Source organism: Myotis davidii, unplaced genomic scaffold (assembly GCF_000327345.1).
Source record: "Myotis davidii unplaced genomic scaffold, ASM32734v1 scaffold13, whole genome shotgun sequence".
Classification (NCBI taxonomy): Eukaryota; Metazoa; Chordata; class Mammalia; order Chiroptera; family Vespertilionidae; genus Myotis; species Myotis davidii.
In genome coordinates this window covers 2,273,372-2,287,623 of record NW_006286243.1, presented here as the reverse complement: position 1 = coordinate 2,287,623, position 14,252 = coordinate 2,273,372, and the positions used below count along the sequence as shown (strand labels likewise).

At 38.5% G+C, this 14,252-nt stretch overlaps 1 protein-coding gene across 2 annotated transcripts in view; it reads right to left on the bottom strand.

The window, feature by feature from the left end:
• Positions 1 to 14,252, bottom strand: part of VEZT (vezatin, adherens junctions transmembrane protein) — a 69,696-nt gene that overhangs the window by 44,463 nt on the left and 10,981 nt on the right. The window contains exon 1 of one of the 2 annotated variants that reach the window (XM_015559979.1): positions 11,077 to 11,249. The exons of the other annotated variant lie outside the window; for it this stretch is intronic. Within the exon in view, the coding sequence (XP_015415465.1) occupies positions 11,077 to 11,238 (162 nt within the window). The 5' untranslated portion in view covers positions 11,239 to 11,249. Of the gene's footprint in view, positions 1 to 11,076; positions 11,250 to 14,252 lie in introns of those variants that run through there. 2 annotated transcript variants of the gene reach the window in all.

Below are 14,252 nucleotides of genomic sequence, written 5' to 3'. Positions count from 1 at the left end.
CGCCCCAGCCGGCAGCTGAAAGACCCTGATCTGAATGGCCCTGGTCGCTGGCCAACCTAGGGACCCTACTTGTGCACGAATTTTGTGCACCAGGCCTCTAGTACTATGTAATAAAAGCCTAATATGCTAAGTGTCTGGTCAACTGGTCGACCATTCAGCCAATCAAAGCATAATATACTAATGATATGCTGTTCAACCTCTCACTATGATGTGCACTGACCACCAAGGGGCAGACGTTCCGACCAAGTTAGCTTGCTGCTGGGGTCTGGCTGATTGAGGCTAAGTAAGATGGGCTGGACACACCCTGGAGCCCTCCCATGGTCCCACCCTGGCTGGTCAATCTCCTGCGACTATCCCTGCCTTGATCATGCACTGGAGGGGCCCTTGGCCTGGCCTGCACCCTCTCGCAATCTGGGACCCCTAAGGGGATGTCGGAGAGAAGATAAGGCTCACAATCTTACCTAATAATAGACAAACATGTAAATTGACTATACCTTTGCTACGCTAACCAGCCAATCAGGAGAGTATGCAAATTAACCTAACAAAGATGGCGGGTAATTTGCATACGTAGGCTCCAAGCAGTGGAGTGAAGCCTGACGGCCCTGGGGCCAGCGGCGCAGTGAAGCCTCATGGCCCCGAGGCCGGCGGCACAGCAAAGCCTCACAGCTCTGGGGCCGGCTCCGGCCGGAGCCCAGCCAGAGCGAAGGCCTGGGTGCCGGGTGCTGGAGGAAAACCAGTGCTAGAAGCCAGGGGAAAGGAAGGCCTATTGCACAAATCTCTTCATGCAACAGGCCTCTAGTCTATACTAATAAAAACTTAGGTGACCCTCACGTGAGATGTTGTCACAAGATGGTTGCCACAAAATGGCCATGTGCACAGTGGAGGCAGGGCCCATCAGCCATTCCACGTAGTGATTCCTGGGGGTCCTGCGGCTCCACGCGGCACAGAGGAGGCCCGTCCCAGTGTTGGAGGTGGGTCGTGGCAGGGGAGGGCAGTTGGGGGCAATCGGGCTGGCAGGGGAGGGCAGTTGGGGCGATTGGGCCAGCAGGGGAGTGGTAGGGTGCAGGCCAGGCTGAGGGACACCCCCCTCCAGTGCACGAATATTGTGCACTGGGCCACTAGTCTATAATAATAAAAGCATAATATGCTAATTAGACCAGATGTCCTTCAGAATGACCTTCTGGACAAAAAAGCTAGGGCTGAGAGGGAAGCCTGGGTCCCAAGTGCCAGAGGAAAGCCAGTGCCGGCAGCCGGGGGAAAGAAGGCCTACTCTTGTACAAATTTCATGCTTGGGGCTTCTAGTAAACTCTATAAAATGTATCATCATCACCATTATCTATTGTTATTCCCATTTCATAGTTGAAAAAAAAGATTCACTCAGGCCTACCCTGTATTTGGAATACAAAGTATTCATTATTGCTCTTCTGTTTAATCACCTAAGGAAAAACAATCTATGTTATAGATATTCTATTTTGCTATTCTGTGAGCTGTGACATAAACTGGAAAAGAAAAGGACATTGGGGCCAATGCTGACACAGTGTTATAATTCGCATAAAAAGAAGTTTGGACTCATCCCCACCCCCAAGCCTCTTCCCAAAGAACAGTTAGCAGTCAAGAGTGTGCCTCACGAGTTCAAGTGAGTCTTTAATTAGGACAGGAATCAGCAAACTAAAACTGTTGGATTAGATTTGTTCCTCCTTCTATGCCTATTTTTATATGATTGGGGAACAAGAAATGGTTTTTACGTTTTGAAATCATTGGAGAAAATATCAAAAGACTAATATTTTGTGATACATGAAAATTGTAAGTTAAAAATTTTCATAAATAAAAGTTTTATTGGAATATAACCACACTCATTGATTTATGTATTATCTGTGGCTGCTTTTGCACTATACCAGCAAAGCTAAGACACAGACCATATGGCCCACAAAGTCTAAAATATTTACTATCTGGCCTGTTATAGAAAAAGTTTGATGACTCTTGAATTAGTGTAACTCTACTTTGATCCATCTTATTTATTGTTCTTCCCCATGGAAGTTCTTTTGAAGAAAGGATTCTACTGCCTTAAAAACAAGTTGTTTTTTTAAAGTATGTAAACTTTACAAAAGATCATCCAAGTGAACTAGCATTCTTGCTCGTTTGCCGTTCTGATGGTTCATAGTTCAGTTTGAAAACACAGACTGAGTAATTCAAGGCAATATTTGAAGATCAACTATGGGTGATCCAAACTGAGTATGAATGCTTAGCTGATGTACAGAATATACAATATTAATGTAAATAATGTAATTTTAATGAAAAATGCTTTTTTTCCAAAGTGGAGAAAAAGAAGGAATTGAGAAGAGTGGATTATTTTACATTTTTGCAAATCTCTTTACTGTCTGGTTTAATAAGAGAGCTGGATTCTTGTATTTGCTTCTGCATTCATTCTGCTGCAATTTATTGTTTTGGATGAAGTATATAAAGAAAATCACACCTTAAACAGATGTACAGTTGGAAAGGGAATAGTAATTTAAGTCTTTTCTGATAATCGTATTATCAAAGAATAGCCATATTGATGAATTTTTCATACTCTGAACATTCACAAGAGAGTAAAAGTGAAAAAGGCAGATAATATCTTGGTATTAAAACCTGATTGTCCAATATAAAATAACTTATTTTTGGTTTTCTTTTACAAGAGCAAGGTGAGGCTCCCTATTGTAACAGCCCTCATTCATATATTTGAAGGTTTGGGGCTATTAGGCTTTAGACTAATAGATATTTCTATGTATCACATAGTGAGCATTATTATAGGTTGATGGCAGCTTTAGAAGGGATTTTGTGTGTGTGCAGAGGGTAAGGCAGAGTAGGTGGTGATAGGTAATTTTCTCTATTATAACTTTACTTCCTTGGTTCAAGCAAAATAGAACCACAAATGTTTCAGTTAAGCTGTTTTCTTGAAGAGAAATCATCAGCACTAAACTCAAAATATAATTCTTTAGTATTGGAGAATGTTACTGCTGCCAAAAGAAATATGAGAAACCCCAGACACAGCATGTGGGAGCTTCTCCTCAGGAAATCCTTGTGGTTAACGATTCCTGTAAATTTCAGCTGACAGAAAACACACATCATAGTACCAGAAAAATTTTGCTAAATGAATGATAGCCAAGAGTTTTTGGTTGTGCTAAGATTGTTCTGATGGTTGAAACATATTCTTGTAAGAAAAAATAAATAAAAATAGACAAGAAAACACCAACATTTTTGCTGAACAAGCATTTCAAGAAAATGACTCATTTAAATCCTAGACTACTTATACTTCTGCACCCCCTCCCCATTAAACATATCAGACCCCACTCTAATGGTATATAAAGTCTGAACCACTTTAAAGCACTGTTTATTTTCTGCATGATTTATGATGCATTCTGCAGAAGTGCCAATACCTTTATTGCTGGTTTGCATTTAAGAAGGAAGATTCCTGGCCAGCATGGCTCAGTGGTTGAGCGTCAACCTATGAACCAGGAGGTCATGGTTCAATTCTCATTCAGGGCTCAGGTTGCATGCTTGATCCCCAGAAAGGGAAGTGTAGAAGGCAGCCGATCCATGATTCTCTCTCATCATTGATGTTTCTTTCTCTTTCTCCCTTCCCCTCCTCTCTGACGTAAAAAAAAAAAAAAAAAAGCCCTAGCTCAGTGATGGCAAACATTTTGAGCTCAACGTGTCAGCATTTTGAAATCCCTAACTTAACTCTGGTGCTGTGTCACATATAGAAATTTTTTGATATTTGCAACCATAGTAAAACAAAGACTTATATTTTTGATATTTATTTTATATATTTAAATGCCATTTAACAAAGAAAAATCAACCAAAAAAATGAATTCGCATGTCACCTCTGACACACGTGTCATAGGTTCGCCATCACTGCCCTAGCTGGTATGGCTCAGTGGATAGAACGTTGGCCTGTGGACTGAAGGGTCCCAGGTTCGATTTGGTCAAGGGCACATACCTTGGTTTGATCCTCAGCCCTTCCACACTCTGTCTCCGCCTCCCTTCTACTCTCTCTAAAAATCAATGGAATAATATCCTCCAGTGAGGAGTAACAAAAATAAAGAAGGAAGATTAGTGTAGAAATAGAGGGAAGGGTGAGGGGTAAATGCTTTTATTATTAGGCTCTCTTCTAAACTGCTTTAAACCCTCACAGGTAGAACAAGTTGTAACCTTTCAGTTCTAGCCAAGAAAGAACAAGCCAAACATGGAAGAATTAGGTAGCCTATTCTATAATAGACATTAACTGAACATCTTCTTTGTGCAAGGTAATATCTGGGCACAGGGGAGAAAACAAAACAGATGAGATCCTTGTTAAAAAGTTTTATTCTATGATACTTCTGATAAGACCATGGTATACTGGCCTTCAACAATACCAACAAAAATACTGAGTGATCTGGTACTTTTCAGGTAGGCCACTATGTCTCAGGAAAATCTGCTGGGGTCCAACCCCAGCAGGTCCAGGGGTCCCCAAAGGTGAAGGGGTCCGGAGTCAGTGAAGAAGGAATGACACGGAGACAGCGTTCAGTTGATCAGCAGCCTTGCCAGGATCTCTAGCCACAATCTCCAGCCAAGTTCTGTGTCCATGTTCTCTTGCTAGGTTCTCTAGCCACGTTCTCCAGGTTCTCCAGCCATGTTCTGTAGCCATGTTCTCTTGCTAGGTTCTCCAGCCAGGTTCGGTTTAGGTTCTCCAGCCAGGTTCAGTCGCCAGGTTCTGTAGCCGGGTTCTTCAGCCAGGTTCTGTCTAGGTTCTCCAACCAAGTTCTGTAGCCAGGTTCTGTCCAGGATCTTTTGCCATGTTCTCTCCAGCAAAGTTCTTTTGTCTCTAGGTTCTGTGTAGGTTCGGTCTGCTAAGTTCTGTGTTCTACGTTCTGTTTTCTTATTGCATCTGTATTTATACCAGTTGATTCTAATCCTATCAATCTCTATTCCAAAGGTTAGGGCGTTTCTTATCTCCATTCCAGGGAGTAAAGATTATGTACTTAAGCATGATTGTTCGTAGTTAAAGTGATTAATTACCCGCCTGGCAGTTAAGAGGTTTTATTCCCTCCCTAACTTCAGGGGAAAATCCCTACCTGGGGAAACAACCTTTCTCAGAGAGGTGGCCTTGGTTAAAACACATAGTGCCAAGAAGGTGAGCAAACCTATTAAGAACAGTATGCCATATATGCCAGGTCCCTTGAAACAGCAAGGATGGGCCGGCTTCCGGCAAAAATCCTCTCTTAATCACAGCTACTCTCAGGGCTGTATACCCTTTTAGAAAAGCAAATTGTAGTCTGTAACAACTACTGGCCAAATTCTGATTCTGGTTCCTCACAAAGTATCTGCTCAGTCTTCTAGATGTCAATGACTCAGTGTTAACAGCATTCCACTGGCTAGAAAAAAAGGAACTTAAATGACAAGCTTCATTTGTTCATGTATCACTAATCAAGTATTTATTGAGCACCTATTATAAGTCAGGCACCAGAATTATAGTAGTTTTCTGCCATTAACTTCTCTCTGGGGATGCTCAAGAAAAAGTTAACTTTTTCCCTAGTTATAAAAAGGGAACGAAGTTCAACTGCTCAACTTCACAGATTTTTTTGTTTTATTTTTGAGTTAAAAATGCAAACAGTACAGTCCTAGCTGGTTTGGCTCAGTGGATGGAGCGTCGGCCTGGGGACTGAAGGGTCCTGGGTTTGATTCCAATGAAGGGCACATGCCTGGGTTGCAGGCTCAATCTCCAATAGGGAGTGTGAAGGAGGCAGCCGATCAATGATTCTCTCTCATCATTGATGTTTCTATCTCTTCCTCTCCCTTCTTCTCTGAAATCAATAAAAAAATATTTTTTTTAAAAATGTAAACAGTACAAAAAGATATAAAATGTGAAATAACTTTCTTTATCCTACCTCTGACCCCTACTCACTCTCCCCAAATGTAACATTCTTTAGTTTGTGAATCGCTTCCCCTACCCCCAATTTAGTACCCATTTATGATTGAAAGTGGTTGGCAATGGAGGGACCAAGATGATTCCTAGATTTCTGGTTTGAACAATTAGGTGGTGCTATTTACTAAAATATAAAATAATGGCAGAGCAACAAATCTGAAGAGGAAGGGGATGAGTTAGAGGTACCTGTGAGATACTCAAATGTGAATAACTTGGACCTAAAGTATCTGGACCTAAAGATTCTGGAGATCAGCCTAGTTTGAATGTAGGGATTTGAGTTTTTAGCAAATAGGTATGGCGACAAATCAATATGGTAGCATATAGTTATGGAAATCTGGAGTAGGTAAGCTCAGTTAGAGATAATACATGGTATGAGAAGACGAGAGGGCCCTAAGAGAGATCAGTATTTTGGAAAAGAGTAGTGAAAAGCTGGAAAATAATAAGGTTAACAGTAAAAATAGTTAACATTTGTTGAGTTGCTTACATGCTTAGGCATTACAGTTAATTAAGCATGTTTTATAATACCCAATTTACTCCTAACAAACTTCTGAATACTACTATTCATATTTTAGAAAGAAATTGGGGCATATGGAGGTTAAATAACTTGTCCAATGTTACCCAGAAGAATGTGAAGCTAACTGGTCTGACTCCAAAGCCCACACCCTTAACCAAAACACAAAATTGCCTCTTTGAGGAAAAAGGAGATCTAGAAGGAACAACCAAGTCTTCTCTCTCAAGTTCATCTTGCTGTCTTAAAATGTAGGTTATTATTCAGGTGTGGTGAGGCCAACAGATTAGGAGACAACTGCCATTGAAAAGATAGTTTGTTACACTCATAGATCCTCAGAAGGGGGCAGGCCATGCTGGAGGGGAGGGCACATGGGCAGCACCAGGTTGTCCTCATCTCAAATTATCCCCCTTTCACTGGTGGCTTTAGTCCCTTGAATCTAGAAACACAAATTTTGAAACCCCCTCCCCCCAACTCCACCCCGCCCATGAATATATTTTGAAGAGTGTCAACTCCTTCAAACCTTCATAGAACTGGTATTCTTATGATCTACAGGCTCCATGATTTTTCTTTTGACTCATCCTTAAGAGAGTTCTGTATTTATTAGACTTGGGTTAACAAAGTAACAATTAGGAATAATTCAGGCAGAAACCAGAGGGAAATTTTCAGATATAAAATGCAAAGAAGAAGAATCAAAAGGCAGATCAATTTAGAAATCTAGTTACCAATGGTGAAAGAGCCATATAGCAGGCATTAATATGAACAAGATCACAAACAAAATAAAGCAAGTATTCCAGTGCTGCAGTTTCCCACAGGCTATGGGGTTCATAGGTAGTGGGAATCTGGAAATGGCCCTTGACCTGCTCCCCCCTCTACAGCAGAGTTTACCTCTGGTTTAGAGATGCCAGCAGAGGCAGCTAATTCTGTTTGATACTACCCAGATGCAATTTTTTTTTTAATCACAGGAGGATATCAGTATAGGTTCTCATCTGTTTGGTTAACCCCTTCCCCACCATATCTTTCCCAAACAACAGCAGCAGTGAGCATGTGTCAGGCACTGCTCTAAGCATTTTTACAGACTAACTCATCTCATCTTTGCAATAACCTTATGAGCCAGAACTCATTTAAGATAAGAGGAAACTAAAAGCATGGAAAGACCAAGTAACTTGGCCTCGGACATGTCGTAAATGATAGAGCCAGGATTTGAACTTAGGCAGCTGAGCAAGAGCCAAATCTGTTATTTTCTCTGCTACAATGCAAAAAACTTAGAGTAAATAAGTTCATTAACTTAGTATAATATAGTATTTTGTATAATTTGTATATTTTTAAAAATAGAAGCTGGACTTGTAATTTTAAAATCATTTAACAGATTAAGTTAGAAAATTCACAACAGGTCAACATGTCTTCTGAGAATATCTACATTTATTCCCAGTCATTTATATTTCAGATGACCTATAATCCATATGTATTTGCCTCAGATTACACAAGCCTAGAAATTGGCTGCAAAGAATCTTGGGACTAAAAAAACACTAATACTCTATTCTTACAAATTACTTTCAAGTTCAGCTCATTGGGTTTAAAAAATAACTCTTATGCATGCATACAAGTCTTTTGGTTGCTCTCTAACCTTCCCCCTCCCCCTACCATTTGTCTCTGGATCTATTCTTGTTCATCAAATTATGTTGATCATTATATTCCACATATGAGTGAGATCATGTGATATTTATCTTTCTCTGACTGGCTTATTTCACTTAGCATAATGCTTTCCAGTTCCATCCATGCTGTTGCAAATGGTAAAAGTTCCTTCTTCTTTATAGTGGTATTATATATATATTTCTTCTAATTAATTTTTTGTCAATGTGCATGAATCTGTGCTGCACTGGACCACTAGTGTAGGATATAAAACTGAATCTCATGAACACAAAAGCAGTGTGGTGATTGCCAGAGGGATAGGGGTGGGGGGAGAAAGAGGTCCTAATATAAGGTGACAGGAGATTTGACTTTGGATTGTGGGCACACAGTGTAATATACAGATCTTGTAAACATAGAAACCCGCACCTGAAACCTAGATGTTCATGTTGACCAATATCACCCAATCACTGTAATAAATAAATATTAATATTAAAAAGAAAAAAATAACTTATGACACGGGAGAGAAAATATGGCTCACATATGATAAAATTGATTTAATTTACAATAAACCCATATAAAAAATAAGAAAAAGATTTTAAAAACTGTAAAATGAACAAAGGGTATAAACAGGCAGTTCAAAGGAAAAAAACATACATACCTTAATCAATAAAGAAATTGAAAAAAAAGAATAAAGACAAGATCATAAAATTTTTCCTAAAAACTGCTTATCTACAAAAAACAAACAAAAAAACATGTTGGACTTTAACCTTGATTGAAGACATGCAAATTAAAGATAATTTTATCTGGTAGTTGGCAATAATTAAGAAGTTTGATCATATTTAATTTTGCCAAGGGTATGAGGAAATAGATACTTCATACACTATTAGTGGGAATATAGCTATGAAAACATAAATGTATGCATCTACTGAACTAGCAATTCTACTATGCATTTGTTCTATGGGTATAACTCTAGAAGTCAGCTAAATGTACATATGAGAATACTGACTACTATAATCATTTAAGAACCCATTTACATTTTAAAAAGTCAAATTATACATTTCTATGTGTATTAGACATATATTTGCATATATGTATATATGAATATAATTATAATGAAATGATCTGGAAGAAAACTGATTACAGTAGTTACTTGCGAGGAGAAAAGTGAAAGAAATTGGGGAAGGAAAGGGGGATTAAGGGAGGGCTGATGCTTTCCCTGTATTTGACTTTAAAAAAATATATATATATATTTTATTGATATTTTCAGAAAGGAAGGGAGAGGGATAGAGTTAGAAACATCGATGAGAGAGAAACATCTATCAGCTGCCTCCTGCAAACCCCCTACTGGGGATGTGCCCGTAACCAAGGTACATGCCCTTGACTGGAATCAAACCTGGGACCCTTCAATCCGCAGGCTGACGCTCTATCCACTGAGCCAAACCGGTTAGGGCTGTATTTGACTTTTTACAATGAGAATATATTTATGTTATTTATGTGGAAAAAGGTACCCAGCATAAGGCAGATCTTTAAAAAAAAAAGTTGTTGAATTGTTAGTTTAGCAGATTAATTAGAATGGTCCGCTGTACTTTTCTCTTTCAAAACTAATGAACTCCCTAGCCCAGCAGCTCAGTTGGTTAGAGTGTTGTCCTGATATGCCAAAGTTTCAAGTTCAAGTCCTGGTCACAGCACATACAAAAATCAACCAATGAATGCATAAATGAGTGGAACAACAAATCTCTCTCTCTTTCTTTCTCTCTCTCTCTTTAAAAAAAAACCCCACACCCACTAATGATCTACTCAACTATTACACAATTCCTTGATTTAAAATGTATTATATCAAAGCCATACTATTAGGTCTTGAAAAATGCTAACTATTGTCAGATGCCAGGTGATATTTGATCTCTGCAAGTGTATATTTAAACACAAAAAGCAATAGGAAACTAGAGATAGCTACTAACTGAAGGAAGAAGGCAAGAAACATTGGCACAGAAACCTGAAATTGTAGAATGTTGTTAATGAAGACTTCACACCTATATAAATCTGTGCTTATTTAGAAGCCTTTGACTGTCATTCCCTTGTTAACAGAATTTATCAAATTACTTAGTTAACTTTTCTTTAAATGTTTGTAAAAATTTTAATTCTTTCAGAAAAAAAGTACTGAACTTTAAGTTATATATTTTTAAAATTTCCACCATTCCAATAGAACTTCTAAAAGATTTTTTATTCAAAACAAAATATTTAAGAAAAAAGATATCTGTAATTAATTAATAATTAGATTTGATAGGAATACTTGCCTGGAAACATTTATTAGCTACCAAAATATTTTTTAAAATATTTTCTCTTCAGTTATAGCTTAAAGCTACAAATCTAAATGCAATTATCACATATAGAACATCATTAAAAAATATGACTGAAAAGGATGAACTCCTGTTGTCAATTCCTATTTTCTTATTTCTTTCCAGGCTAATTGCAGAACATCAGAAAATAAGCTGATGAGGAAGACTGTCATTACCAAATTATACAAGGTAGCTATTTTCTCTATTTGTAAAGAATCAGCTTTCAATATATACCAGTAAAGCGCTAAAACTGTCATAATTAACAAAATCCTACAAAGGAAAAGAAATTTCCCCATTACTATTAATGACATTGCCAATATGCTGTTTCTACGTAGTTTTCATTTCTCTTTAATCAGTATACAATCAGAAAGTATAATTTGAAAGCAACCACTTATTGTCTTCCACCCTCCCCACCTTAAACCTTAATATAATAAAAATAGTACCTTGCAATGTACAAGATATTACAAAATAATAGGAGACACTTTTCGTAGCCTGCCCATCTCAACATAACTTCTAAATTATTATTCCAAAAGCCCCAAATCCAAGTGTGAATTGTTCCTCAATATCAGCAAAGCAAAATCTAATCATAGAATTCAAAAAGATTAAGTAGGCTAAAAGGGTCCATAAAAATTAGTTCAACTAATTAAACTACTCACAGACAGCATAGTTCTAATTTCTCCAATTGACCTAGATGAAAAATTTACTGCCTCTTGCCCATGTTCTTTGATCCGTACACGTCTTTCTTTGACGGTTCCCACTTGTTTCTCCAGAACTATACTAGAAAATGGCCACTGAACTGGAGGGCGTGTCTTCATCATTACTAAGCATTTTCCTATCAGAAGCAGCTCTTTGAAAAACCTGAACATTTTCTTCAGTGCCACTCAGTATTACTCAGTAAATGCAGAAAAAGTAATAGGGAAAATGGTTTTTTAAAAAAATGCCTTTAAGAGGATATTACTTAATATTTGTGTTTACATAAAAGTTTTGAAAACCAGGAGCAGGTATGACATATAAATTCATAAATTTTCCTGACTACAGGCTTCTGATATTTCCAACAGAAATGCATCTCATCCAATTAATTTTATATAGAATGTTATAAACAACAAAACATTAAAAAAGTAACATTTTTTCTATATAATAATACAAATGTACTTAATTACAATATAGAGTCCAAAACAAAATAAATTGGAAGATGAAGAGATGCAAAGGGAGAAAGTTGATTTATATAGATTATACACTCAACTGACTGAAAATGAAGAACAGCAGAGACGTGGTCTTAACTAAGGGAATAGAAGATAGCAATAATGGATTGAGCTCTCCCTACCAATATCTGGTTAATCAACTGGCATATATTGGGGACTTACTGAATGCAGAGCAAAAGCAAGGTGAGAAATTAAAACTACCATTTTAAAGTGCTTTAGAAAAAAAAAATAGAGCCAGGTCAGACACATTGGCAAAATGTTGGGTGTGAGAAGAGCATGTAATAAACTTTAAAATGAGGTTTGGATATTAGTATATCACATCCAACCTTCTTTTCTTTTTTCCTTATTCCTAATAATAATAATGTAGAGACAGAATTAGTGATTCTGTTAAGAGATAAAGCAGAGAATCTGTAAGGAAAAGTAAAAAAAAACCCACACAGGGCAAAGTAGATGTACACTGAAGTAGGAAATCCACTTTAATAAAGGTGTTAAAGACATACTAATGGTTATGAATTAATGAGCAAAATCCCAACAATAAACTATAGGTAGCCAGATTCAGTCAGCTAAAAACACTACAATGTGGCCCTAGCTGGTTTGGCTGGGTGCATAGAGCGTCAGCCTTCGGACTGAGGGTCCCAGGTTCAATTCCAGTCAAGGGCACATGCCGGGTTGTAAGCCCATTTCCCAATGTGGGCCCGGTCCCCAAGGGGGTGCAGGCAGCGTCCGATCGATGATTCTCTCTCATCATTGATGTTTCTATCTCTCTCTCCCTCTCGTTCCTCTTTGAAATTAATAAAAAATATATTTTAAAAATAAAAACAGTACAATGTAGATTTAAAAATAAAGGACGTCCTCAACTTTGTTATTTAAAATAAAAACTACTGAACATTTTGATCTGTCATAGTGGGAATAACAACAGGTCTCAATCTACAATAATAAAAGGGTAATATGCTAATTAGACCAGATGTCTTCTGGACGTCATTCCGGACTTCCTTCCTGACGAAGCCAGGGCTGGAGGGAAGCCAGCCGAGGCCCCAGGTGCCTGCTGGCAGATGAAGGAGGGAAGCTGGTGCCGGCAGCCAGGGGAAGGAAGGCCTCCTCTTGCATGAATTTTTGTGCATTGGGCCTCTAGCTATATAAGCAATAATCTAAAAATCCAGAGGCAATGAAGTCAGTACACTGTCTAACACTGCTGCTGTGGAGTACATTGAGCTGTGGGCCTGTTCTCCTAAATCCTTATGCCATGATTTGCTTCTGGAAACACGGGGAACAAACCCCTGGTACAGAACCAAGAAAACTAAAATTTAGGCAGGGTGTCTGATCTAAACACAGACTGTAAATGAGCGGAATTTCTCCCTGTATTTCCTAATTAATGGAAGCCTCTAAGGGCCTACTCTAACTCAACTTACCAGATTTGAAAATAATTTCATACTAAATGATGATCTGGTATAACTCCTTCATATAAAAAATGGGAAGCTAACTTTAAATAAATTAAATGATTCAATCAAGATACCCTTACTAATTAATGCCTTTCCACAAGGCTTTTAAAAAATGAAAGTCTTTATATCTATATATATAAAAGCCGAAGCAACCATTTGACCATTAGCTATAACACGCACTGACCACCAGGGTTCAGATGCTCAACGCACGGGCATGGAAACATGGAACAGACTGATGAATCTCAGAGGAAAGTGGGGAGGGCGGGAAGAGATTAACCCAAGATCTTATATGCATACTAGAGGCCTGGTGTATGCACCAGTGGGGTCCCTCAGCCTGGCCTGTGGGGATCGGGCTGAAATCAGCATGGAAGGAAGGAAGGAAGGAAGGAAGGAAGACGGCGGGAGGGAGGGAGGGAGGGAAAGGAAAGGAAAGGAATAGAAATAACTTAGGCTGAGTATCACCCCTGCCCCCTGCCAAAATGGAATGCAGCTGGAAAAAAAAAAATAAAGAAATATATAGGGGCAAAAAAACACACAAACAAAAAAACCCAACAAATTTATGCTTGCATATCTAGTGATAAACTAGCTTTGGTCTTAATGGTCAGTTTATATCAATCGGGCATGGAAACATGGAACAGACTGATGAATCTCAGAGGAAAGTAGGGAGGGTGGGAAGAGATTAACCCAAGATCTTATATGCATACTAGAGGCCTGGTGTATGCACCAGTGGGGTCCCTCAGCCTGGCCTGTGGGGATCGGGCTGAAATCAGCAGTCCAACATCCTCCTAGGAGTCCTGGATTGCGAAAGGGTGCAGGCCAGGCTGAGGGACTCTACTAGTGCACGAATCTGTGCACCGGGCTTCTAGTAACTGTATAAGAGAGCAAGATAAAATGTTAAAATCTAAACTGGAACTCTGAAGATATGTGAAGAAACCAAAATGGAAGAAACAAGATGACCCAGACAAAAAAAAGTGAAGACTTGTTTCCCAAGATATTTTTTTATAATTCATGTTATAAAACAAATTTATGAGATCAACCAAAGGACTTGCATGCATGCATATAAACATATCAATGGACACAGACACTAGGGGGCGAGGGCATGAGCAGGGGTGGTGTTTGGGGGTAATAGGAGGATAAAGACACATATGTAAATACCTTAATCAATAAAGAAAAAAAAAAAAGTGTGCACAG